The sequence below is a fragment of the Typha angustifolia genome, chromosome 1, assembly GCF_048772165.1.
Source record: "Typha angustifolia cultivar Huaian chromosome 1, ASM4877216v1, whole genome shotgun sequence".
Taxonomy (NCBI): Eukaryota; Viridiplantae; Streptophyta; class Magnoliopsida; order Poales; family Typhaceae; genus Typha; species Typha angustifolia.
Genome location: NC_133239.1, coordinates 1,470,227 through 1,494,969, shown reverse-complemented (window position 1 = coordinate 1,494,969; position 24,743 = coordinate 1,470,227). Strand labels below are relative to the sequence as shown.

The following is a 24,743-nucleotide window of genomic DNA, read 5'->3' as shown; positions in this document are numbered from 1 at the left end:
AAATGAAACTCATATTCTCAGTGTATTTCCTTTTGATTGTTATGGATTGATATAGAGTTTATTGATCTAAATAAACTCTAAAGAACATCTTAAATATTCCCGTGAAGGTAATTAAAGTCTTTGTTAATGAATTTATAGCTCGATATGAATCATAGGGATAAATTAAAATGGGGTCAAATACATAATCATTTCCTTCAGCAACCAAACTGGGTCACCCGTTGCTCTATTCAAAACTCATTGGATTGCTTCTTGGATTCTAAAGATGCTCAGACAAAGATATACATTACAATGTGATTCCAGGAAGATTTCAAGCTTCTTCCCAGAATCGAATAATTAGTGGCTAAATCTTTCAGACCAAGCAAATCAGGAATAGTTAATGCACAAAAGTCCAAAGACTCGCTGATTCAAGCTTATTTTAATGGCGTAAAATCCAAAGCTTTGGATGATTCGTAGTAGTTTAATGGTGAGAGGGGTCCAAAAAGGTTGCTGTTAGGGTCAAGAAAAATTTGGAAACAAACATAGGAAGGTTGCCGGAAGGAGAGGTAATTGATGGTCGAATTAAGTGCGATCCTTGTTCCAAGCTGTCCGAACCTATTAAAGTACAAAAATATGGTGGTGCTTTAAGAGCTCCCATGTGAGCCCTAGACTAGTAAATATTATATCTTGGTGAGCTTCTGAAACCTACCATTGCAGTGTGGTTGCAGTAGGTGAGAGGCACAAATCTTTGGCACATCCCAAACTCACCAATGATTCCAGAGAGTTAGTTGTTCTCCCTTTTTACTTTTCATACTTTGTCTAGAATCACACACAGTATCAGAAGATTCAGAACAGTTTCTAATTTATTTATTGGGAAAAAAAAATTCACCTTGTATTTTTATAAATTTACGATTCACGCCCTTCTCGGTATTTGTATTTTGATTCGAACTTTATCATCAGAAAATACCTTAAGTAAGGTATCAGTTCTTATGCAGACTAAAACAAATTCCTACACAAACACAAATATATTTCCTCCATATTACTATGTCATATCATAGCTTATGAGTAAAATTCGATTAGTATCACAGATTTAGCTACAATCCCTTTCCAAACAACTCAGCAAGGAATACAGTTAATTGCATTTTATCTGACTGACAAGTTTACAGACTTATAGAACATCAAGAAGACAAAACGTTTTTTTGCTGATGTATCTGAATGACTAAAAGAGCAACGAATAAAAGGTGGTAGATGTGGACGATGTAGCTGCTTGTTTTGAAAAGTTGTTTCAGGCAACAACTGCTACGGTACAAATTCTACCGTCTCTTATTACTTCTATAGCCTCCAAGCATTGTCTCTTCCAGCAAGCAATGACTAATCATGAAGATAAGCAAGTAATCGACAGCAAGGTCTACAGATATCGAATCAACTCAACTGCGTACTTTCCTTTCCTTGTGGTTGTTATCTCCCCAATCTGCAAAAAAAATTGCTAAGAATACTAAAGAAAGGTTCTTGCCCTATAAAAGGAAAGGCTACAGTTTGGCACATAAGAAGTGTGCAGTAATTTCATCTATCGCTATGTGCACCATAAGAATTCTAAGAACTTTGCCTCTATCTGGAGTATGCTTATCGCTGTTCTCCTCACAGGAAAGTAAGAGTGTCAAAGTTGGGAAGAAGCTAACATCTTGATGTAGCTATGCAAAAAGCAGTCCTATGATTTTGACAGCAGTAGACAGACTTAAAGTGAGGATACTCCGTATTAGAGGCAGTGGTACCATGGATCAGAAAATATTACGGAAACCACAAAATGATGTTTACGAATGAAATAGATTGAATTTTGCAAAAAGTGTCGATTAGTTCTGTGATTTACCTTTAACCTCCCTTTACCACTGACGGAAACGATATCTCCAGTCTTGAGGGTAACTCCATTTTTCATCACCGGCGACCAGTTGACCCGCACATCCCCATTACTTGGACAAAGAAAGAGAGAAGGTGCATATTAGATGATCAATTATAGCTAATATTATATTGAACTACGGTGAAGTGCAGTACCTAATCAAGTTAACAAGTTTCGAGCGAGATACTTTAAATCCTGCACTAGCCAGTGCATCGACTCTTAATGAAGCCTCCACTGTTTTAAATGATTGAGTCCTAAAAATCAGGTATGCAAAAATCTGTAAGTTGTATTGGGAATTGAAAGGGAAGGGAAAGCTAGAAAGACATAAACCATCTCAGTTAAACCCAAACCTTGGTGGTTCATATTCTAGAGCAAGCAATGGTATCTGAGAGCATGAAACACCAACATTCCCAACCTGCAAGAGTAGTTAAACCCTGAGAGATTGGTTTCCTTAGATCATTATCAAAAAAGTTCAGTCGGAAGCAAACTACAAGCCACAAGAATAATATATAGAGTAAAACTTGATAGTCATCTCAGCTGAAACTTTCCCAACTGAATAAAAGGTTGCAGAAATCAACCAAAGAGCCAAGAACATTTTTAAATCTTATGAACATGGAATTGTTGCTTTTCTCCACAATCATTGATTTCTCTTTTACAAACTCATCTTGGATTTGTCTATAACTAATTCAATCAGCAGATAGCTTCTAATTATTAAAATCACTCCCAATTTTTCAGCAGCCTTTGCAGGATTCAAATAAACATCTGCAACTACCTGCATTTAAATCTAACAGATATGAAAAGCCTTGATTCATGATAAACCGAATCTGTCACAAAATCACAACTAATGGGAGGACATTCACCTTATCCAATGTGGATGTAAGAAACTCGATAAGCTCTGGAACAACCAGGACCTGGGCACCTTTATCTCCCTGACAAATTTGATTGAGATCTCATCTAGAGATTTTTAAGTGAAAACAAGTCAAAAGAAACAAAGAAAACCATGAAAATGAAAACACATTTTAAACTTAGCCACCAGCTTGATAATGCACCTGCAACAGTATATCTCCAAGCTTCTCTCTTGCAATCCCAGTTCCAAGAATTGAACCAAGAAAGTCGCCATGGGAGCAAGGTTCAAACCCAAAGTTTCCTGATATGCTGGACATACTTTTCTTTTAGTATATTTACATAATTTAAAAACTGCAGGTAATCATTAAGAAATTTGAGAAGACCTCAAAGCAGCAACCACATCTGGATTGGCCACCATAAAGTCAGGATGTCCAACTGAAATGCGGCATCTTTCAGCCTAAAATACCCAATAAAATACAAAATTTAGACAGCCATAAGTAGATTTAAAATGCTCAATCTATTTCTTTACCCAAAGCAAAACTTAAAGAGCTTAACCTGTGGATAGCCACCCTGAGCTACTGCTTCAATATCAGCCAACTTTTCAAGGGCCAAAATTGTCTCATTGACAACAGGTGGAGTAAGAAAATCCGTGTGTAGGACCTCTCTTCTCAGTGAAGCGCGTTGTGCCTTGTTACAAACAGAAAACCAACGAGAAGTAAGATATGATTTATACTAACATCTTTACATGGTCAAACTAAGTCCAGATCACCACCATCGCTTTAGTATTGAAGAAGGCCTTTGTACCATTTGCTACAATAGATTAAACCAAATAGAGCACATAACTGTAACTCTAGATAGCTGGGCAGGTCGGAATTAGATGAAGTGTAATTTATTTTTTTGGCACATGAACTACATAAACACTTAGCAATGTCCAAAAAGCGCAAGAAATAGCTATAACACAAAGTAAAAGCATTCAAAAAGAACTCAAGAGGATAAAAGGATAAAATTTTGATGCAAGTCCTCTACTTGAATCATCTTACTCCTAATAGAAATAAGAAGATACCAATTCAACAATGTTCTTGACGGCCTCGGCCACGTTTCTATCCCCTATCCCTTTGAGCAAAGAGTCCGTGCCCGGTTTTGTAGCTCCCACGACATGGCAAAAACCTGCGTCGATTTGCTACCGGAGTTCGATTACACCTCTTCTACTCTTTGGTGGTGGAATTTTTTATGGAGATAAGTATAAGGGATAGATGAGTACCTCGGGATAAGTATCGAGGAGGACTTATGCCAGCAAACGAGACTTGTGTTTGAAGCGTGCGAGAGAAGGGGAGAAATCTCTGCAGAGATCTAAATGGGATTGCTGTCGCCGCGCCGACGGCCATCGAAGCCCAGTCGAGCTCGAGCGTCGCTCTGGGGATAGAAGGACCGTAAAGGGGCTTTCTGCATATAGCCACCTTCATTTTAATATATCTTTTCACAAAAGAAAGGGCTTTATTGCATATTTACTGGGCCAGCCAAGCCTAGCTCTAGCTCGCGAACATAATGGTCTTTGGGTTTGGGCTTGCACGTCAAAAGACAAGGTGCAATATGTAAAACAAAAATACTACTAAGACATTTTTGTTAGTATCTCTCTATCAATTTACACTTCTAACACATATATTTTTCTAAGAAATTTATTCAAATTAGCCTACTTATTATTTTTTATTATCGTTCGAACCTTATACTATGACTATTTATTTGCATAATAACAATAATTCGATGTTTTTTTTTTAATTCTCTAAATCAGGGTAAAAAGGTAAATTCGGTGGAGGGCAAGTTAGATCCACTGTATATCTTATCATATGGGAAACGTTGAAATGGTTCTTGGCAGAAGAAGACAGTCAGACCTCGAGTCGAGGTAAATGAGACATCTACCTTTATAGTGCTCGATCCGCTCTCCCAAATTTTACCACAAGGATCTATGTTTATACCCTAATCTATTACCATCCCTATTTTTACCCGTCTCCCTCAAAGATCGCCTTCCATAAATAGCTCCATTCCCTTGGAAAAGAGAGGGGCGAGAGCGGTCGCAGACTCTTTTCTTAACCCGGTCTCCCTCAGCTCCGATTCGAAAGGATCGTACGAGATCTTGGAATCGAGGTGACGATCCGTATTCCCTTACCTTTTTTCTTTGGATAATTTCTACTTTTACTTTCCTTTTTGGCTGGTTTAGATTGAGATCGGGTTCTTGTTATTATTTTTATTATTGTTATTATTATTCTTCCGGATCGGATCAACAATTTTTTTTCTTTGGTCGTAAATTTGCGTATTTTGATCGATTGTGCTGCTTGCGGATTTGTATTTGTTGTTCTCACGGTGATCTGAATATTTCTTGCGAAAAGTTTGTGCTTTAAATATTTCTTGTGCTCGATCGGATTTCTGAATCCCCCAAGCTTAGATCTTGGATTTGTAAAAAAGTAGTTGTTTTTGATTTATTGCAAGTTTTTTTTTTTGGTTATTTTGTTTTTGGTTTTTAAACCACCAAGTTGTTGTAGAAATAGCAAAGATGATGATCTAAAAGATTTCTAATTTGAAATTTGCTGGAATTCATGAATATGAGCAGTTAGATCACACCTAAACGATGAATAACGGCATTTTGATGCGGGATTGTAGACCATTTAGTAGAGCTAGTGGAATAGGATCCATTTAGGGTTCACAATATTGGTGACGGATATATGATATCAGACCTGCTTCTGCAGATAGCCTATATATGATAATTTAGATGACATGTGCATCTTTTAAAGATTTGATCTATCGAGTAGAAGAAATTGAAGGGGGTTGAAATATTTTGAAATGCTTAATCTGCAACATGCTATGAGGTGTAGCTGCATTCCTTGATTTCACGTTATAAAGTTCTAGTGGTTAAGCATGGTTGCATTGATGTTCTTCTAGCTTATATTATAAACTTGTCTTATCATCTTCATTGTTCATAGATCAACACCTAGTCTAGTGAAGCATCCTTCTTGCAACTTTGCTTTGAATGCAAAAAGAAATTTACTATACCTAATGGGATATACGGCTTTATAAATAACTTCACTAGCAAATGTCATGGTGTCCGTCAGTATTCAATGATTATCCATGATATATCGGAGCCCCATCATTTTTCAAGCACTGTCATTTGAGAGAAGTATCTAGCCTCCACATCAGTCTGTTTCAGCTGTGTATCAGGAATTGACCCATCACATGTTTCTACAATGATTATAAGGTTGCTTATGTCTCTCTCTTTTTTTTCTTTTTCCTTGTACCATGCCATTTCTTATGATAGAAATTCATTGGATGTGTGGCTGTTCATGTATTGAAGTCTAGATTGGTAAATGTAGAATGTTTGGAAAATCTTTTTTCTATTACTTTCACGATGGCACTCATTTCGGAACTCTTTGCAGAGATCATGGGCATGGAGATTATTGGGGCTGATATTACACAAGCGCAGGTGAAGATAGTTGCTGGATAAGACAATCTGTTTAGAGAGACAGATTATAGAGCTAATAATATTTTGTGCAGGGACCTGAAGAATCAGCCAAATTTGGTTTGGTTGATAACAAAAATGAACCAACTGGAGAGGTGGCAGGAGTGGATCATGTGGGTACTGCCAATTTCCCCAAGGATGCTGTTGATGAGTGGCCTGAACCCAAGCAAATACATACGTTTTATTTTGTTAAGTTCCGGTCATATGAAGACCCAAAGATGAAGGTGAAAATTGAACAAGCTGACAAGGACATTCAGAAGAAGAATCAGAATCGATACCAGATAACTGAAGCCTTGAAAGCAAAGAGGGTATGCCATGCACTAATTACTCTTTCTGATGAAAACTCCTACTTATAAGTGACGATTTGAAAAGTTGACTATTTATTAGGTTTCATACTTCCAAGTTAGTAAATTTCCTAGGTATGTTCCACTATGTGTATTACTTCATTTACCATCATTTACAGCAAGAGAAATTGTTGAACTTGTAAAATTTATTATACATTACTATCTTTCATTATTGCGACAGCAAGGTATGGTATGAACCAATGGCACTTTTATGACAAGGGAGATCTTTGATTATTCAGACAATGATCTGAATTTATTATTTTTTCTACCTCTAAATGTCTTAGTCTGCTCCATTGTGTGATATATGTTTTCATTCATCATTGTTGCAACATCAAGGAAGCTATTTAAAATTGCACACATTATTATCCATCTAAGATCAAATATTTGATCCTTTGCAGTCTGAGCGAGCGAATGTTATTGCACAGTTAAAGCCTTTGTCAGCTGAGAACAAACAATTTAATGAAGCTGTGAATGAGAAGATGAAAGAAATGGAACCTCTCCAGACTGCATTAGGAAAGCTCCGTAATGCAAATAATGCTGCGAGGGAGAAGGGTATGGGTTTGTGCTCTTCAGAAGAAGAACTAAATGATTTGGTAAGCTGAATTATCTCATTAGTCAGGTGTTCGATATATATTTTCTGATGTATATGACACTATCCTTTTGTGATATTTAATTAGATTAAGAGCTTGCATTATCGTATCAGTCATGAAAGCATATCCTTGGATGAGGAGAAACAATTGCTAAGGGAAATAAAACAACTTGAGGGGACAAGAGGAAAAGTGATTGCTAATTCTGCCATGAGGGCTAAGATTCAGGATTCAGTAGGCCAGAAGGAAGCTATTCAAGACCAGGTTAAAGTAAGTCTGTTTACCTGCTACGCTGGAAGTTTCTCTTATGCAATTCCCCATGTATGGATATTTTAGTTCAAAATTAAGCAAATGTGGTAATTTATGTACCTTGTTGCAGTTAATAGGTGCTGATATTGATGGAGTTAGAAAGGAGCGACAAGCAATCAGGACAAGAATTAAGCAACTAGAGGACGAATTAAAGGTTATAGATGCTGATCTTAGTTCTTTACAAGAGGATCTGGCATCTGTGAATGAAAAAAAAGACAAGGCATTTGAGACCATAAATGAGCTGAGGAAATCACGTGATTCAATGGTAATTGTGTCCGTTTCGAACTATGTTTTTACATGGTGGCATGCATTAGGATTTTTTTTTTGCCTTCTGCAACTCTGTCTTGGATCTTTGATTCAAGTGTTATATACTTTGTTCGGCATTGGATTATTCTGAATCTTCTGGTACCACTTCAATTTTTCAAACATAATTTGCTCTTTCAGTTATGTAAGAAATTATGCATTGAGATATCATGATCATCAATGCAAGAACTTATGCCTTCAGGTGTTATACTTGACTTTAGGAGGTACGCTTTAAATAGCTAGAAGACCTAATGATATACTAAAGTGGTCATATACATAGTATGATGTTGGTCATTCTCTCAAGTTGAAATGTTGGAAATAAAATGAATTTCATTATTCAGAAGGAATAATAATGACACATGTCCTCCTTTACGTAAGGAGATCTTCGTATAACAGTCACTCCTGTCCTTCATATGGTGTGCTTTTATCTTAAATTGTAAATCATAAATGATTATTGGTAGTGGTTTTATGATGTGATATTTGATCAAAGAAGTGCTACTGCAACATATTTTGTGTGAGAGTAATGCAAAATAATTGAATAGAGAATGGTTCTCTTTGGTGCTAGTACTCCTACGCAGTAACAAATAATTATAAATTTATGATTACCTGGGAATATAGATTTTAATAATTAATGAGAAAAGAATTTTGAATAGAATCTGATCCTTGAGAATTTTTATGCATTCACCAATTAAAAATTGAAGTACACAAAGCATTGTGTGGATCGCATTTAATAGGAAGAGCAGAATAGGGTGAGGGACCATGTTCTTGACTCTAAAGATGCATTATGTTTGCTGGAGCTTTACTTAATCATCTTATTATGGTTTAATTACAATTCAGAACACATGCTACTATCAAAATCGTTCAATGTTAAACAATGCCAAGGAACTTGCTGCAAAGAAAGATGTAACAGCACTGGAAGGGCTTTCTCACAGTGAGGTTTGATCTTGTCCACGTTGGTCATCCATTACAGAACTAATTCAGCTTTGACTTTGAGCATTACTACCTTTTCCTTTTGCATGATAGGTAGAAAAGTTTATGTCACAATGGAGCAACAGTAAAGCCTTTAGAGAGGATTATGAGCGGAGGATACTGTCGTCACTCGATAACAGACAGCTGAGCAGGGATGGCCGGATGCGAAATCCTGATGAAAAGCCCATAATTTTGGATTCACGCCCAGTCACAGAGACAGCACCAGTAAAAGTGGCTCCAAAGCAAGAAAAGGAGGTTGTCAAACCTGTTTCACGAGCTGATACTGCTCCTACAGACAAGGTTAGTGACAAAGAGATTGTTAGAACTACTGAAGTAGAATTGAAAGGGAAGCAAGAGTATGAGGACACTGCAAATAGAATTGATACTGAAAAATCTGAGAAAAAGCCTTCAAAATCGAAAGAAATATCTGCTGAAAAGTTGAAAGAAATGCAAAGAGAAGAGGAGATTGCAAAAGCTAAGTTGGCGATGGAACGGAAGAAAAAGCTAGCTGAGAAATCAGCAGCAAAAGCAGCAGTTAGAGCCCAGAAGGAGGCTGAGAAAAAGCAAAAGGTGAATATTCTGGTTTAAATTTCTTTCCTATTCATCGTTAAACATGATTTGAGAAGTTTGTAATGTTTTGAAATGCACTTTCAGGAGAAGGAGAAGAAAGCTAAGAAGAAGGCTGCAGCATCAGCACCTGTTGCTTCTGATGAGCAGGTTGAAACTGATGCAAAGGTTGGGGAGTTGACGGAAGCTGATGTCACGCTGGAAGCCCCAACTCAGGCAAAAACTAAGGAACCGAATGATAAAGTCAGGTCCAGAAATTTACCCAAGAAGACTCATAGTCAACTCCCAAAAGTCATACTGAAAAGGAAAAAATCTAATCCGTACTGGACATGGGTTGCTCCTGCTGCAATATTAGCTCTGGTTCTTGTGGTTTTTGGGTACTACTACCAGTTTGTGAGAATTTAGACTTTTGACTATAATGCTTATAGACCCAATTTTGCAGTTGAGGAGCGCCCTAATTAGTAATCATTTGAACAACTGGTGTTTCTTTTCCTGTACTCTCCCCATTTTTCTTGTTTGTAGTCCTTGCGGTTGTATGAGGATGATATACCAAAAAAGTGTAGTAGAATCTTTCTTAATGAACATTTACCACCATCTGAAAGCTTCAAGCACTTGGACTTCATTCATACAATTAGCATTTACAGCAATAGACAGAAATATCTGGAATAAGGTATTTGGCTATTTGCATGTCATAATTTGAGGCTTTATGATTAGTTTCTGTTTTTTTTACTCTCTCTCTCTCTCTCTGTTTACATCTATGATTTTGGTTTTCAATTATATATTTGTTCCCAGGTATGTGATTAAAGGGCACCAATAGTTGATAACTTTGTGTTAGCTATTGTTTCTGTCTGTCTCTTCTTTCTGTGATCTGAAACAAAGTGTAACATGAGCTTCAACTTTTAGTCATGTAGACTTAGTTCATTAATGTTAATTTTGATACGAGTTTAAACACCACTCAACTCTTCTCTTTTCCACTAGTTATCACCTCTGTCATCCTCCTATCTCACTCATCTGTTTATTTTACCCAAATATTTTTATTTTTAATAATTTCTCGTGCAGCAGCTATGATTTATCCAACCACCAGTGGCTCAATGGCACATGGTTATTGGTGTGGCTTGCTTCATCAGTACTGCAACTCTTGTATAAAATTTCTTCCGAGGTACACTCAGGCAGCTAAGGATGGGAGGTACTTCTACAGTGACCTTATCTTATTGGTAAATGGATCATAGAAGTTTCTCTATAAGGTAAATTTAATATATATACTTATATATAGGCTCTATTTACTAAATGGTTCTGAAGATTAGGAGCAGCTTCCTTTCTCCATTGAACGATGACATTAAGTCACTTGGGTCGACGCATCACTTTACACATCCCTTTCCCCTCACGCAATATTAGAATTTTTTGGGATAGCAAATTCCTTATCCCCTCAAACCCACGATACTTTGGCTGCAAGATAGTAATTTATTGTGGTTTATTTTAATGCAGAAAGGTTCTCCAATGCACTAATCCAGTATCACTTGATCATCCCATTCTTGAGCAAGGACAAAATAAGCATAAGAAAATGGAGAATTAGATAGTTTTCATGACGCACTGCAGTTTCACATGTAGATCAAGAAGTTGACTAGCTATGCACCGACTGGGCAATGGCATCTCCAGTGGAATTTAAATGATCAAAATCCCCATGCCGAAGCCCCACTATAAATAAGGCTCCAGTCCCAAACCCATCTCAAACCGATCCCTTCTTCGTAGTTGGTTGGTTGCCAAAAGCTGATTGAGTTGAACATGTCTTCGTTCAGGTGCCTTGTTGTGTCTCTTCCAATTTTAGTGCTCTTTCTGGGCTCTCTACCTTCTAATGCCAATGCCATTACCTTCCGACACCCAACAAATTTTAGTGTTGGTATTGAAGGCATTGTCTTCTGCAAGTCATGCAAGCTCCAGGGCTATGATAAGTCCATGGATGCATCACCTGTTCCTGGTCTGCTTCAATCTCTCTTGAGATATCAATAAAATTCTTATCATCATTCTTTCTTTTTAACTTTCATCTTTAAATCTTACTCTCTATCATGCATGCTAGGTGCTACTGCTAGCCTACTATGTATCGTCGGAAAGCGCGGCGCGACGGTAAAGGCAACCACCGATTCCAACGGCTACTTCTTGATCCAGACGTCGACGCTGACAAGCTTCACGGCCCGGAAGTGCAGGGTCTTCGTCAAGCCGTCGCCGTTGCGGTACTGCAACGTGGCCGTGTACCCTGGAAGAGGAGGGGCTGCACTGAAGTTTGAGAGGGTGCTCAAGTTGCCTAATAATGAACTACAAATTCTTTACACTGCTGGTGCCTTTGTGTTTGGCCCCAGAAACGTCACTATGTGTCCTCAGATGTAACCCCATGAGATTTGGACGACAATATTCTGGCAATCGTAATAGCTAATTGGAGCATAAGAGGAGTAGGAACAGTAGTTCCTGACGTTAGTAGTAGGAAGACGAATAACGTTGTTCTTGGTGTTGAGAGCTTACCAAAATGACAAAATGCTTTGTGTTACTTGTTCGTGTTTGTTTTGAGTCGTAATAAATTACTTTGACGTGCTACCTTTTCTTCCCTTTTTGTTTTCTTGTATTTCTTTACTTTTAAATATTAAGAACAAATAGAGGATCAAATAGGGGTTTAAAAGTAATCCCATCCTCTTCTTTTTATGAAACTATTTAGCATACGGTAAGAATTTACTTTTATTTCTAAAATATCGGATGGCATATTTCAATTAGAAGGTACGTTATTCAGAATAACAGCAACATATTTGTGGATAGATTAGGGATAACTTCTCTTTTCTATTATTAAAGACCTCATAAGTTAGACAATGAATAAAAAGATAAATCCTCTTTCGATACGTACAGAGACTCATAAGTCTCAAAATATTGAATTAAACAATTAGGTTAGTCGACTCAGCCCTCTCATTAATCGAGTTGTAGGCTAGTTAATTATCGCATCAAACTACTGCTTTAAATTATTGTGCTACTAGACTAGACCTCAAAGTTAAATACTGTCAAGCCAATACTAAACTATGGAGATGCCTAGCTAATCTTCGAGTTATCTCATTGCTGAGAAGTCAAGCTGAACCACATTAGGACTTAACAAATGTAAAATTCTTTTCCACAGCCAACTTCAAGGCTCAACCCCATGACAGGATAACCCTTTTTAGCAAAATAAGGTATATTTTGGTCTATATATGTAATGTGATTATAAAGTGAAATTATCTTGCAAATCTAACCACATAGAAGGACTGGACTCGGATCACTGGATGGGATCCGACCCGTTAAACTTTCAACCAACTCTCCTAGATCTCACCAAACTATCCATCTTCGTCTACACTTAACAATTACGAACACCGCCGCCCTTCCAATTCCCCCAATGATTCGGATAACTCTCCGCCATCCCTTCACCTTATTCCAATCCATCAAGAATAAGTCCCCTGTCCCCTTCTCCAACCCCTTATCCGCCTCTCCCTATTCCACCCGTCGCCTTCCCCGAAGCAAGCGCGGCAAATCCAAATCCAAACCCCAACCCCTCGACCCCACCCTCCTCGATCGCGCCATCTCCTCCCTCCCTCCTCGCTTCTCCTCCTCCGACCTCGCCGAAACCCTAACCCGCGAATCCAACCCTCTCCTCTGCTTTCACCTCCTCTCGTGGTATCTCCACCACCCTCGCTTCCGCCCCGATCCCAACCCCTTCCTCATCACTATCAAAAAGCTCGGCTCTTCTCGCCTCTACACCGAGTTCGACTCTATCACCTCTCTATCCCTTTCCCTTCCCTCCTTCCCCGTCACCTCAACGCTCTACAACACCATCATTTACTTTTACTGCGAAGCAAGGAAGCTCGGCAAAGCCATGCATGTCTACACTCGCATGCGCACTTCTCCTGACCCAAGTGTTCATCCGAATGCCCACACTTACAACCTTCTCTTCACCGCTCTCCTGGCTCGCGGCGGGCCCAATTCTTACATACACTACGTTTACATGGATATCGTCAGTGCGCTATTTCGGCAAATGGTTGATGCGCATGTCGAGCCGGACGTGATGTCGCTTAATGCTCTGGTTAAAGGATACTCGCAGTCGCTTCATCTCAACGATGCGCTAAGAATATTCCACCAGATGGGTCCGGTGTACAAATGCGAGCCGGATTCATGCACTTATAGTTATTTAATACACGGGCTATCTGCGCAGGGGAGAACGAGGAATGCACAGGAGTTGTTTGATGAAATGCGTGAGAAGGGCCTGATGTTGAGTGCGAAGGCGGGGAATTCGCTTGTGAGTGCGCTGGCGATGGAAGGCGAGGTTGCGGCGGCGGAGAGGGTGATGTGGACGGTGGCGGAGATGGGGAGAGCCGTCGACGGGATTACGTGCCGGGCGTTGTTAGAGGAGATTTGTAGAAGGGGAAGAAAGGCGGAGGCAGTGGGGCTGGTGAGGGAGATGGAGGAGAGGGAGGTGGTAGATGGGAGGATGAGCAGGGAGCTGCGAAGTTGGATTCAGGAGGAGTTTGGGGAGGATGATCTGGTAGTGTCGAATGGATTAAGATATGAGAAATGAGATAAATACATTTTAATTGTTCATAGGTTCTTATATCTTGGAAAAATAAATGATTTCTTTGAGTAGAATCTCCTCCTCCACCAAATACTTTGTGAGTGGTCGGATATTTAGGATCAAAATGTTGAGAATTGAAGGATTTTAAGCTTTTAAATTTGTCATTTGTCTTCATTTCTTCGATCAGTTTTTAGTAGGTGATCTAGTAGCCGCAACTCCTGAAAGTATGTTTCCAGCAAACCGTAGTACATTAAGGAGACTTGCTTGCTAATTATGTACCACAGAAGATAAAACTCCACTATGTATTACAAGTTCACGACATTGACATAGAACACACAGCACAGTAACTCTGAGCATATAATTCCTACCTGATGATTCAACATAATTATTCATTCACAAAAAGAAAGAAAAAAATTCTAAATTGTTCGCAAGAACAAAGAAGTGATTATTGATTGATTAGCCAAAATAAATATGTAACTTAACCTTTTAAGGACCGCACTCAAAAATGCCGCCTAATTGGGTTACAAGAGGAGAAAAAGATAGCAGGGAACGAGCAACAGCTTGTTACATGCCGCTATATGCAAATGAAACAAAATACAACTCTTCGAATTGTAAAATGGTCAGATGTCGAACGGAAGCCATTCGAGAGTCTCGCCGGCAAACATAGGCACTAGTTCTCCAGATGGATACGTGTAGGTTTTGGGTACTTCCCATGTGCTCTTTCTCAATACCATCCTCGAAGTGTTCCTTGGAAGGCCATAAAAATCTGGCCCGTTGAAGCTTGTAAATGCTTCTAGTTTGTCAAGAGCACCAGCCTGATAAAGAAACATAACAAGATATATTTATACAACAGATAAAATGATTGATTCTGCAACATAAATGACCTATCAAACTAACATCTCGTGTGCCTCCTTATTACCACCTAGCTTATCTACACAACAATAAAAAGAAAACAAAGAAAAAAAAGATCTACTTCTATAAAACTTTACAATGAGATAGAGAGAGCTTACCTGTTCAAATACCTTGGCATAAAGAGACAAAGCAACAGGTGCACTATATATGCCTGCACATCCACATGAACACTCTTTTCTTCGTCTCTCATGTGGAGCACTGTCGGTGCCAAGAAAATATTGTCTGCTGCCACTTGTCACAGCTGATACTATAGCTTGTCCTATAAAATTTTCAAATGTCTGAGAAGTTGGATGTCGAATCAAAAGATAATTGCTAGCAAGATGCAATCATTTTAACATTAGGGCGCATCACAATCATTGTTCAAGTTACTCACATACAGGTCGCATGCGATAAAAAGTACATTATGCTACATATAGGAAGCAAGAATGGAATAAATTTTACATGGCAAAGGGATCATTGGTCTTACTATGAATTTCTCTTTTCAGTACTGGAAGACAATAGTTGTGAGGCTGCAAACCGCCCTTAAACAATGAATTTCTATTGAGAAGAAGATGTTGTGGAGTCACAGTTGCAGCAACAGTGTCTGAAGAATGGGAAATATCGTTCAATTACGGAAGAAGAATATCCTTCAAAGAAATGAGAAAATTCAGACGAGGGAAAAGCAAATTATGTGACAAAGTTCAGACCTTTGTTGCATGATTCTATGAACCTCACTGCATCCAAGGTAGTGATATGTTCCATTACAATTTTGAGCTGAGGAAATTTCTGGACAAGAGGTGCTAATATCGTTTCAATGAAGACCTTCTCACGGTCAAATGTGTCAACATCTGGATCAGTAACTTCCCCATGAACCTGCAAAGTGATTTCGCAAGGAAGTAGTCTCTCAGTGACCGCCATTGTCAAAATGATACAAGTGAAGGAATCATTAGCAATGAAATAAAGTAGCCTAGGTATAGAAAATATGTTAACCTGAAAATGATTCTGAATGTTACAATTAGAGATCCGCTGTTTCTCCTAATAGTTTCGCTGTTCATATAAATACAGTTCCCAGCTTGCAAAGTGTTAATTTTGAACTTACTAAATTCTTGACATGGTGTTGATTTTTCTACTCGTAAAAAAATTGAAGTAAACATGGCATGACGGCATACACGAGCATTTTCATTCATCAACTCAGGTCTTGCTTCACAAGTATGGACATAGGAATGCAGTTATCTGTGCATAGCAAGATCAAATCTACGCAAGTAATATGCATGAATCTTACAGTTAAAAAAAAAAAGCCAACTTACTTACAAGCAATGGCATCTCTTGCTTCACCATCTCCTCAAGAACAGGTAAGCACTTCCCAAAAACATCTGTAACTCCATCTTGAGAATTGGTAGTTGCTCCGGCAGGGTACAACTTTACAGCATAAACAACTCCACTCTTCCCTGACAAAGAAAAATAAAAAATCACAAATACGAACAGTAATAAAAGGGACATATAAACTTATTTCATCCTACTTTAAAAAATTTAAATCAAGTGAAAAAGAACAACTCACTGGCAATCTTGATCTCCTCGGGGCTCGTCTCATCCGTCAGGTATAGCGTCATCAGCGGGTTGAACTCACTTCCGGTCGGAATCGCCTTCAAGATCGCTTCTTTATAAGCCACGGCTCGAGCCGTGGTGGTGACCGGCGGCTTCAGGTTCGGCATCACGATCGCCCTCCCGAAATGCCTCGCGCTGCGTCGATGACACCATTAAGACCTAGAAGGCATCCGCATATTTCGAGATCGAGAAGAGCAAGGAGAGGGGAGGTACCTATGCGACACTACTGCTTGGAGAATGTCGCCGTCGCGGAGATGGAGATGCCAATCGTCGGGCTTCGTGATCGCGAGCTCCATTCTCGCTCCTCTTCGGGTTCTCTTCGGATTGCGAGAGATTGTAATGGAATAGCCCACCGGCCTGGGGGTTTCGAATGCTCGATAAGCGGAATAAGCAAGCATCGAGGAGACGGCGGACAGGAGGGAGGCGGTAGGGATAAGAGGGGAGGAGGACGAAATAAACGAATCCGGATTTACTCCGATAAAATTGTTTCATTCCGATAAGCAATTCGAACGACGAATAGGTTCGTTGGAGACCAGATAAAAGAATCGGATTCGTATTTGGGATCCGATAATGCTAGTTTATTTCTCTGGTTGGAAATTGGATCGGGTGAGGAACAATATGGATAGGATCCGGTTAAATAAAGCCAATAGCACTTTATATAAAAATCAAACAGTGAAAATACCACTGTTCTCGTACTATGATTCTGTTTAGTAAATTTGTCTAAATATATATGCATATTAACGCATTAATTTCATGCAACCTGGAGAGGAGTTGGATGCAAATCAAATGTCAACATGGAAGCCCTTGACTTAGGCTGCCTTTGTGTAACAAAATCGATGGGCATAAAGGCCCCTGGTGCTATCCTATCCGGAGTGGATAACCACTTGGATAACATATACTTATCCTTCCTCCACGGTGCCATATGCATCTTGTTATCCTTCATGCACTTCTTTGCCGCAGCACACATGATCTTCACTACGCTCTTTACCTTCTCAGACTTGCCTACAAAGATCTCCGGCAGTACACCCACGAGGTGGTTGTACTCCTCACTAGCTCTCGCCATCTCGAACTCGGCTCGGAAGTTAAACTCGACGACGACTCTTACTGGGCTTCTCTTCCCACTTCTCGACTCCATCACTACGTCTACGTAGCTATGCTCTCCTGCATACAATTTGATAGCTTCAACGATTACATCATGATGACAACGTTCATATATACATATATATATATGAGTTGATATAAAACTTATATACCTGAAGGAATATCTAATGAACTCCTCCATTTGGACTTGCAAAGAGCACTATTATACCCAGATTTTTTAAGCCGTTCCGTGATGTAACGCAGTGTGCAGCTCCTGCAGTACTCCTTGGCCATAAGATTTGAGCAAAAACAAACAAAACTCCCAGAGTTCATATTCCTTACGGCATCCTCTGTATCCATCCTTATCCTCCTCTCCGTGGAGCTACTCTTAGCCAATGCTTCCTGTGATATGTATAATATTAATTAATTAATATCTGTACAGCTTTTGTACATGTTTATAAATTGGAATCTGTGACCACTTGGATAAATATAGATATATATAATTACGTACTTGGAGGAGCCGGTGTTGCGTCTGCCAGAAACCCCTGGATTCTTCTCCGTCGTCGTCGTCGTCATCGTCACCGGCTTCTTCGCCGCCGGCTTTATCCCAGCGCTCTTCTTCGACCTCCTCAAAGAAGCCCATGACCATGTCTGAGAGGCTCATCACCGTCTCCCTCCCCTTCTCTCCCATCTCTATAGACTCAGTGTCCATTCCGACCTTTCATGGACCCGTTTATATATACCAGTCCTAAGACCGCCTTGTTGGCCCACGTGATGACGTGGAAAATGGACTGGCCAAGTTCGACGTGGCGTCTTGCTGTTGGATGTTCCGGTTGGACGTGGAGAATGGAGATGGTAGGCTAGGTTAGTCAACATTTGTCACCAGCGCAGATCCACGTCATGTATCCGTGTCAATTATTATGACGAATTATTAGTATGAGTGGACACGGGCTAGGGATTTATCCTTAGATTTTTGTTGCTTTGGTTGGTTGCTAAATTAAGAGAATAATTTTTATGAATCAATCCCCTCTAATCCAAGTATTATAGCTTAATAAATATAGTTAAAGGTCGCCCATGCTCATGGATATAGCAACGATGAAACGCGTGGGGAAATTAATCTTAGAGGACGACAAGAACAGTAGCTATCGTGCTTGTCGGATTAATATCTTACAATAATGACAGAAAAAGATATAAAATGGAGAATTTCAAGCACTCATTAAATGTAAATCACATGGTAATTAAATTTAAGCTAATCCAGACGAAAAAGAAAAATTAAAATCGAGACTAGAGATGGAAAATTTGTGAGGTAACAAATGATTGGAACTCGGCTTCAACTAGTTCTTTTTCAGTGGCCCGCCTTGAATGGGAATAGTTTTGTCTGGATAACTATTCCAACCACAATTCCAAGACATGGAAAGGATAAGATGAGATTATTCTAATAATAAAATTATAATTCTCTGATTTTCGACATGCTACATGTTGTAGATATTCAGCCCCTTCTCAAGAAGACTGCCCAACTCGGCAATCATGAACAATATTCGCCACCACCAACCTCTCTGATTAAGTGGATAACTCATATATATGACAGATTGAAAAGTATTCAATTTATCCAAACTATTGAAGTGATACAAATGCTCTGTTTTATTGGAGGTTATAATAGTATATATATATATATATATATATATATATATATATATATATATATATATGTATTCAAAGTAATATTAGGACTACAAAATCAAGTTGAGGAAATAATGAGGGAATACAAATTAGGCAAGAATTATAGAAAAATGATCTCCATGGCTACGGTATAACTTTTTCCATCTGCGATGTACATGAACGATTGATTACTTCTGATTTCTTGCTTTCATTCTTATGGTACAATTTCTATCAACTTTTCCTATACATTCTATGAACAAACAAAATTTGACAAGCTCGTCATACACGCATTAGTCATTTAATGGAGAGAAAAATGATTTGATGATGGCATGATCGATGCGTAATCAGTGACAAAGTCAGACCATCTCCAAGAGCTTGATGCTCCCGCTGGAATTTGCAGCAAGTAATGTCGATGACTGACCCCGCCAACACACCGAAGAAACGAACTGCAAGGGATCATCAACTTCCTGGCCAGACATGGGATCGGTAACATCGAATTTATATGACAAGACCGGCATAGGGAAAGCTTTGTGATAGATAAAAACCTAATAAGCAGCAGAATAAGAGAGATTGTTAGCATAGTTATAAAATGCATGGTATATACGAACGAGTTTACGACTCATTTTGAGCACAAACATCATAACACATGCAGGTCTAATATGACTGTCCAACTGTTTAAAGAGAAAGAGCTCCCTCAAATTTTTGACATAGTAATAAGAAACCTTATCCAATGTGATGTCTGGATATCCACTCTTGGAGGATCCAAAAAATACTCTTACATGGCAACTTTTGTTGTGTTCAGAAGAGTTCAAAGAAGGGCACAAATTACAGTTATATCAACGAGTTAGGGTGGGTGCAAGTAGGGTTAAAGAATGTCAAAATAGAGAAGTACGAGTTGGCACTTTTTTGACAAATTCCAACAGAGATAGTTTAATATTCTTGTTGACAAAGTGAACACTTCGATTGAATAGCAAGCCACAACTATCAAGCTGAATATGAAGATGGAACAACTATTGCTATCCTTTTTGATGAAATTTTGAAAGTGCTGGAAAGTAATTTCGTCAATCAACGATAAGTTAGTCTCAATTTAATATTGATATTGCATACCTCATTTGTTTCTGATCCAGTGGCAATGTACCCATCAGATATTGAAAGGCCAACAAAGTTCTGGAATAATGCAACAGCCATAATAAAAAATAGAAACATAAGAAGATGCTTGCCATAAATAAAATGGGGGTCTGAAGATATGTCAAGAGAACATGCATCTTTTTGTCACTTCTAGTGCAAGAAAAAAAAAAAAGGATTTAAGCAGAGGATCTGAATTATTTAATATATACATATGTAGTTGTTGATTGAAAGAATTGGCCAAATTAAGAAACCAATAAGCTAGATAAGCACTACATTGGTCCTGCAATACGGAAAAATAAATTAAAACTAAACATATCAATATACCTTTATATTTGTATGCCCCGTGAAGGTCTGGACAGGATTGTCGTTTACACTTGTTTGACATGAAGACAAGTCCCACTGCTTCAACGAGTTGTCGGTGGATGCAGACACAATAGTTGAAGAATCTAGATACTTAATAAAACTCACAGTTCTTGTGTGACCAACAAGAGTAGTACAAGGTATCCCGAAGTTACGAAGATCATAGCAGTAGATATTGTGATCTGCTGAACCAATTGCAAGTGAACTAGCCGAATCAGGATGGAACTGAACCGAGCAAACATGTGCCTTTGTTTTGATTGTACCAATACTTCCAGCCTGCAACATTCACTAAAACAGACATTTATGGAAACAGAATAGCATCCGGAGATGTGAAGTCACCATGATAATGTCAATTGTGATGACCATGGTACATATAGCTTAAAAGCTGGCATATATGAAGTGCAAGAATATATTGCCTGATTGATATTCCACAGCTTGATGGCACCATCATGACTTCCACTGGCCAACTTTGTTGGATCTGCATTTGAAAAATCAACAGACCATACACGCCTTTCATGCTCCCTCATCTCTACAAAAGCCTGGTTTCTTGTAATATCCCACACCTGAAATGCACTAAAAGGAATTGTATAAGTATGTAGAGATATATACAAATTTTCAAAATTAAAAAGTTTTCCACCTGCACAACACCTTCAAAGTCACTTGAAGCTATTTGGCTCTTCATGTAATTGTTCCAACAAATACAGCTTAATTTTGATTTATTAGACATCTCAACTACAGGATAATGGATGTCTCGATCTTCATTTAGGATCATCTCACATTCAAAGATTTTTATTTTCTTATTTACACCAGCCGTCGCAAAGAGTTCTTTATCTCGATCAAAACTTAAGGAGCACACTAAATTTGAGAAACTTAACATATCTCCTTGCTTCAAGCTTGCCTTAACCTTCAACTTACTGAAGGATAGGTACTTGCATAATCCATCAAGAAAGGGATTCATCCATCGATTTTGCCTTCTAGTATTATAGCTCTCTCTAGAAATAATATCATCAACTGAACTTCTTGCAGTCCTAATAATGGATGCTATGCCATTATTAGTTACAAGGCTGTCACTTCTTGTAGGATTGTCAATTTGTTCCATCGACTTTTCTCTTGCTGAAAAATATGCTGCTTCAAGTTTTTTGAAGTTCTTCATCAACCTTGAACTTTTTGACAGTACATTTTCATGAATCTGCAGATGTGACTCCAACCTAGGACCGCCAGCAAGATTGCTTTTCTGTTCCTCTAGGTTAAAACTCTGAGCCTCAGTCCTGCTATGCTTTTTTGAACTATAGCAGGATGAATCTTCATTCATTCTCGGGTACTGCAGGGCTTGATCCAACCTAGCAATTGCTGAATAGTCATTCTTAATCACCTCCAAGGGTAAACCCCTTCTCTGCCTAAGAATTGACTGCTGGTGTAGAATCTCATCTATGTCAGCAGAGAGAACGGCGACACTCTTACACAACTTATTTGCAATTTCCTGCTTCCTTTGTTGCGCTTGCAAGAGAAACTCCAGCAGTAATTCCTGATCTTCTATCTCCCGTCTCACTTTTACTGCTTCTTCATGCTCTCCAAGGTTGTCCCTTGGTTGGTCGAGGAACCCACTCTGTAACAGTTCACTGGCGATATATTATGCAAATATACAGTCAGAATTTCTATTTTCAAGAACTCAAACAGAGGGACACGAACTATTAAGACATGCATACATTATTAGATATTTATGCACTTGAACTATCATCTAGTTAATTTGCAGGTTTTTAACTGCCTAGGCATATGACATACATAACACATCAAGAAGTACTGAGATGCCTAAATTTCATGTTAATTATATTGGTCGAGCATTTTTTATGCTAATACATAAGCCTAATCTAATTCATAGATAATCATATTAACATAGATCACAACTTAGATCAAACATTCCATAGATTAACCAACTGTAAGATGCCATGAACTATAATCTGTAGGCGAATGAGAACAAATACTTAAAAACTGACCACATTTTCGGCCGGGTATCAGGCTGAGGGTGCAGCAACCACAAGCAGAAGGAAGCTTCCCTTGGCCACTTGAGTAGCAACTCTGGTGGAAGCACACGATGTCTCAAGTCTGACATGGACGCCAACTTCTCATCCAATGATTCAAACGTGCAGAACAACTACTCATAAGAAACCAGACATACCAACCATCAAACTACGAAGATGAACAAAATTAATCACGAGAAAAAGTACAATAAATCTCCCAAAATAAAATCTTCACCTCAAATAGAATAACACCCAAACGATAAACGTCCGATGCTATTGTCATACTCCCACCGTTGGCTTCCTCCGGTGTAGTATAGCAATCCGACTCCATAACCAACATCTCGTTCGAAGGATCGCCTCCACCGAGCTCATTAGGGCCCGACGTCGAACAGGAGGTGGGCGCGATGAATGATACACGATTGAAGGACGAAATGGCAAAGCACGAGGGCCGGACATTACCGACGACAAGACCCCGCGAATGCGCGAGACTCACCGCCTCAACCACCTGGCGGAATATGCGAAGGCATTCAAGCAGGTTCACCCGCCGCCTGGGCCGGTCTAGCCATTGCCTCAAGCTTATAGTTTTAGCCTCTTCTTTCTCCTCCTTGGTTGATCCACCTCGGCTGTAGCCGCTACCGCAGCCATTGCCATCATAATTCACCTCAGAAGGCTCCTCGGATCCATCCATTACTAACTACCCCATGGAATACGCCTCAAGATCGCGCCTTTTGCACCAGAATACTTCCAACAGACGACATCTAACAAAACCCATTTGCCAAAACCGCCATAAACCTCAGAAATCGAGCTCTATCGCTTGAAACTTCCCGGAAAAATACACAAAAGCTTCTCCCTTTTCTGGTTTATATTAAGACAAACAACACTAGAAGAAGAAGAAGAAGAAGAAGGAAGACTAGAAAAACCCATTTGAGGAAATCGCCATTAGTCTCAGAAACCGAGCTCTAACCTTCGGAATTATCGACGGAAGAGGGACAGAAAGAAAGAAAGAAAGAAAAAAACAAAAAACTCCTCTTTTACCTGTATGGCAGTGAGAGCAGCAAGAAGGAAGGAGGCAGATAAGGATAAAACCACTTGTTCCTTGGTTGAATTGCGTTCTTCGCTTCTTGTGCTCTCTATCTATCCATGTATCTATCTCGGGTAGACGTAGGAGCGCCTCAGCCTCACAAAATTCGCCAACCATACTGTACCACCACTTATTACGAGCACAGTGGTGGAGTCTAAGCAAACGGAAGCGGAATTTTACATATTACACCCCCCCACATTTAAGCGCTTTTCTGGTTCCAACGACGAATTCTAGTAGCCTTTTTCCTCCTACTAAATTTATTTAATATACGGTGTTGTTTGCAAATATTCCTAAAAAATGTGCCCGTGGGGTGGGGAGGAGAATAGAATAACGTAGAGACAAGAAGAATAAACCAACTATTCCACGTCTCTATCTAAGCTTAAAAGGAGAATTGTCACGCGTAACCCAGTCGTACCCCCACACATGCAACGGATAACTTTATCCAGACCCGAGACGAATAGCATTTATCCGAAGAAACGGATCTGGAAGGGCAGATAACGGTGCTCCTATCCTCGCCTTTCCTTCCCTGCTCCATGGCTTTATGCTGAACGGGTTGACGTGGAAGAAGGACGTTCATGTAAACGAAGGTACTTTTTTTTCGTTTTTTGAGAAGGACGTAAACGAGGGTATTAATAAGTGGGTGATTTATTGCGGGACGAATCTTACATAACCAGCAGGACTCTTTCATATGGTTAGTTACACTATGACCCCTTAACTATTAGTCATTTTCATTTTCATCCCCTCAAACCCTAATTGTTTGTATCAACAGAAATTACGATAACGCCAACGGGGTTGAAGAAGAGAAAAACAACAACAACAAGGGTTTAAGGTCCATGTCATGATGAAGATGCCCTTAAATGTTAGTGGTGGTGATAAGTGACGATCATAATGAGATTTATATTTAGGATTAAAATTTGAGAATAAGATGAGAATAAAAGTTTGAAGGAGAGAATGTGATGATATGTTGTTAGAAACCCTAACAAGAGCCTAATAAAAAAAAATTATTTGATAATTTTAAATATTCGAAGGGAGTCAAATTATTAGA

At 39.1% G+C, this 24,743-nt stretch overlaps 7 protein-coding genes across 8 annotated transcripts; 3 read left to right on the top strand and 4 right to left on the bottom strand.

Moving 5' to 3' along the window:
- Positions 1–1,019: 1,019 nt before the first annotated feature.
- LOC140760420 (uncharacterized) lies at positions 1,020–4,194 on the bottom strand. Its single transcript, XM_073097356.1, has 10 exons — positions 3,978–4,194; positions 3,780–3,883; positions 3,272–3,403; positions 3,100–3,173; positions 2,920–3,025; positions 2,731–2,799; positions 2,221–2,285; positions 2,026–2,124; positions 1,844–1,943; positions 1,020–1,447 (listed from the first exon to the last, which is right to left on the bottom strand). The coding sequence occupies exons 1-10, from the start codon at positions 4,177–4,179 to the stop codon at positions 1,385–1,387; spliced, it is 1,014 nt and encodes a 337-aa protein (XP_072953457.1). The 5' UTR covers positions 4,180–4,194; the 3' UTR covers positions 1,020–1,384.
- A 429-nt stretch (positions 4,195–4,623) lies between these two features.
- LOC140758518 (proton pump-interactor BIP131-like) lies at positions 4,624–9,914 on the top strand. Its single transcript, XM_073094723.1, has 9 exons — positions 4,624–4,858; positions 6,142–6,188; positions 6,260–6,532; positions 6,967–7,161; positions 7,246–7,425; positions 7,535–7,729; positions 8,605–8,703; positions 8,791–9,306; positions 9,391–9,914. The coding sequence occupies exons 2-9, from the start codon at positions 6,147–6,149 to the stop codon at positions 9,706–9,708; spliced, it is 1,818 nt and encodes a 605-aa protein (XP_072950824.1). The 5' UTR covers positions 4,624–4,858; positions 6,142–6,146; the 3' UTR covers positions 9,709–9,914.
- Positions 9,915–10,960: 1,046 nt separating this feature from the next.
- On the top strand, positions 10,961–11,899 carry LOC140758529 (non-classical arabinogalactan protein 31-like). Its single transcript, XM_073094734.1, has 2 exons — positions 10,961–11,278; positions 11,378–11,899. The coding sequence occupies exons 1-2, from the start codon at positions 11,086–11,088 to the stop codon at positions 11,683–11,685; spliced, it is 501 nt and encodes a 166-aa protein (XP_072950835.1). The 5' UTR covers positions 10,961–11,085; the 3' UTR covers positions 11,686–11,899.
- Positions 11,900–12,665: 766 nt separating this feature from the next.
- LOC140762160 (pentatricopeptide repeat-containing protein At2g27800, mitochondrial-like) lies at positions 12,666–14,024 on the top strand. Its single transcript, XM_073099788.1, has one exon. It carries the CDS (start codon positions 12,707–12,709, stop codon positions 13,880–13,882), a length of 1,176 nt encoding a protein of 391 aa, XP_072955889.1. The 5' UTR covers positions 12,666–12,706; the 3' UTR covers positions 13,883–14,024.
- A 248-nt stretch (positions 14,025–14,272) lies between these two features.
- Positions 14,273–17,125, bottom strand: LOC140764030 (dihydroorotase, mitochondrial). The gene is made up of 7 exons (XM_073102464.1): positions 16,586–17,125; positions 16,326–16,507; positions 16,079–16,215; positions 15,475–15,640; positions 15,255–15,371; positions 14,887–15,047; positions 14,273–14,691 (listed from the first exon to the last, which is right to left on the bottom strand). Exons 1-7 carry the CDS (start codon positions 16,768–16,770, stop codon positions 14,497–14,499), a joined length of 1,143 nt encoding a protein of 380 aa, XP_072958565.1. The 5' UTR covers positions 16,771–17,125; the 3' UTR covers positions 14,273–14,496.
- On the bottom strand, positions 17,124–18,164 carry LOC140759626 (uncharacterized). Its single transcript, XM_073096240.1, has 3 exons — positions 17,964–18,164; positions 17,626–17,854; positions 17,124–17,533 (listed from the first exon to the last, which is right to left on the bottom strand). The coding sequence occupies exons 1-3, from the start codon at positions 18,162–18,164 to the stop codon at positions 17,124–17,126; spliced, it is 840 nt and encodes a 279-aa protein (XP_072952341.1).
- Positions 18,165–19,232: 1,068 nt separating this feature from the next.
- On the bottom strand, positions 19,233–23,853 carry LOC140764351 (protein SPA1-RELATED 3). Of its 2 annotated transcripts, XM_073102878.1 has the most exons (8): positions 23,653–23,851; positions 22,853–23,375; positions 22,594–22,751; positions 21,237–22,218; positions 21,016–21,162; positions 20,564–20,875; positions 20,219–20,278; positions 19,233–19,656 (listed from the first exon to the last, which is right to left on the bottom strand). In XM_073102878.1, the coding sequence occupies exons 2-8, from the start codon at positions 23,303–23,305 to the stop codon at positions 19,468–19,470; spliced, it is 2,301 nt and encodes a 766-aa protein (XP_072958979.1). In that variant the 5' UTR covers positions 23,306–23,375; positions 23,653–23,851; the 3' UTR covers positions 19,233–19,467. The 2 variants fall into 2 exon arrangements, with proteins under 2 accessions (XP_072958979.1, XP_072958989.1); XM_073102888.1 differs by lacking the exon at positions 20,219–20,278 and having other exon boundaries at positions 22,853–23,853.
- Between the last annotated feature and the right edge of the window lie 890 nt (positions 23,854–24,743).

What these genes read in the sequence shown, in the direction of transcription:
- LOC140760420 (XM_073097356.1), bottom strand. Translation starts at nt 4,179, where the DNA reads ATGAAGGTGGCTATATGCAGAAAGCCCCTTTACGGTCCTTCTATCCCC. An exon ending in CTCAGGGTGGCTATCCACAG is followed by an intron (nt 3,174 to 3,271) that starts GTTAAGCTCTTT and finishes TGGGTATTTTAG; the next exon opens with GCTGAAAGATGCCGCATTTC. An exon ending in TTGGAGATATACTGTTGCAG is followed by an intron (nt 2,800 to 2,919) that starts GTGCATTATCAA and finishes CAAATTTGTCAG; the next exon opens with GGAGATAAAGGTGCCCAGGT.
- LOC140758518 (XM_073094723.1), top strand. Translation starts at nt 6,147, where the DNA reads ATGGGCATGGAGATTATTGGGGCTGATATTACACAAGCGCAG. An exon ending in AAGCCTTGAAAGCAAAGAGG is followed by an intron (nt 6,533 to 6,966) that starts GTATGCCATGCA and finishes GATCCTTTGCAG; the next exon opens with TCTGAGCGAGCGAATGTTAT. An exon ending in AGGCTGAGAAAAAGCAAAAG is followed by an intron (nt 9,307 to 9,390) that starts GTGAATATTCTG and finishes ATGCACTTTCAG; the next exon opens with GAGAAGGAGAAGAAAGCTAA.
- LOC140758529 (XM_073094734.1), top strand. Translation starts at nt 11,086, where the DNA reads ATGTCTTCGTTCAGGTGCCTTGTTGTGTCTCTTCCAATTTTAGTGCTC. An exon ending in GGATGCATCACCTGTTCCTG is followed by an intron (nt 11,279 to 11,377) that starts GTCTGCTTCAAT and finishes CATGCATGCTAG; the next exon opens with GTGCTACTGCTAGCCTACTA.
- LOC140762160 (XM_073099788.1), top strand. Translation starts at nt 12,707, where the DNA reads ATGATTCGGATAACTCTCCGCCATCCCTTCACCTTATTCCAATCCATC.
- LOC140764030 (XM_073102464.1), bottom strand. Translation starts at nt 16,770, where the DNA reads ATGCTTGCTTATTCCGCTTATCGAGCATTCGAAACCCCCAGGCCGGTG. An exon ending in CGAGGAGATCAAGATTGCCA is followed by an intron (nt 16,216 to 16,325) that starts GTGAGTTGTTCT and finishes TTTCTTTGTCAG; the next exon opens with GGAAGAGTGGAGTTGTTTAT. An exon ending in AGCAAGAGATGCCATTGCTT is followed by an intron (nt 15,641 to 16,078) that starts GTAAGTAAGTTG and finishes ATCACTTTGCAG; the next exon opens with GTTCATGGGGAAGTTACTGA.
- LOC140759626 (XM_073096240.1), bottom strand. Translation starts at nt 18,164, where the DNA reads ATGGACACTGAGTCTATAGAGATGGGAGAGAAGGGGAGGGAGACGGTG. An exon ending in CGCAACACCGGCTCCTCCAA is followed by an intron (nt 17,855 to 17,963) that starts GTACGTAATTAT and finishes TACATATCACAG; the next exon opens with GAAGCATTGGCTAAGAGTAG. An exon ending in TTCATTAGATATTCCTTCAG is followed by an intron (nt 17,534 to 17,625) that starts GTATATAAGTTT and finishes AATTGTATGCAG; the next exon opens with GAGAGCATAGCTACGTAGAC.
- LOC140764351 (XM_073102878.1), bottom strand. Translation starts at nt 23,305, where the DNA reads ATGGATGGATCCGAGGAGCCTTCTGAGGTGAATTATGATGGCAATGGC. An exon ending in CGGGGCATACAAATATAAAG is followed by an intron (nt 20,279 to 20,563) that starts GTATATTGATAT and finishes GCATTATTCCAG; the next exon opens with AACTTTGTTGGCCTTTCAAT. An exon ending in CTGGATCAGAAACAAATGAG is followed by an intron (nt 19,657 to 20,218) that starts GTATGCAATATC and finishes GCTGCTTATTAG; the next exon opens with GTTTTTATCTATCACAAAGC.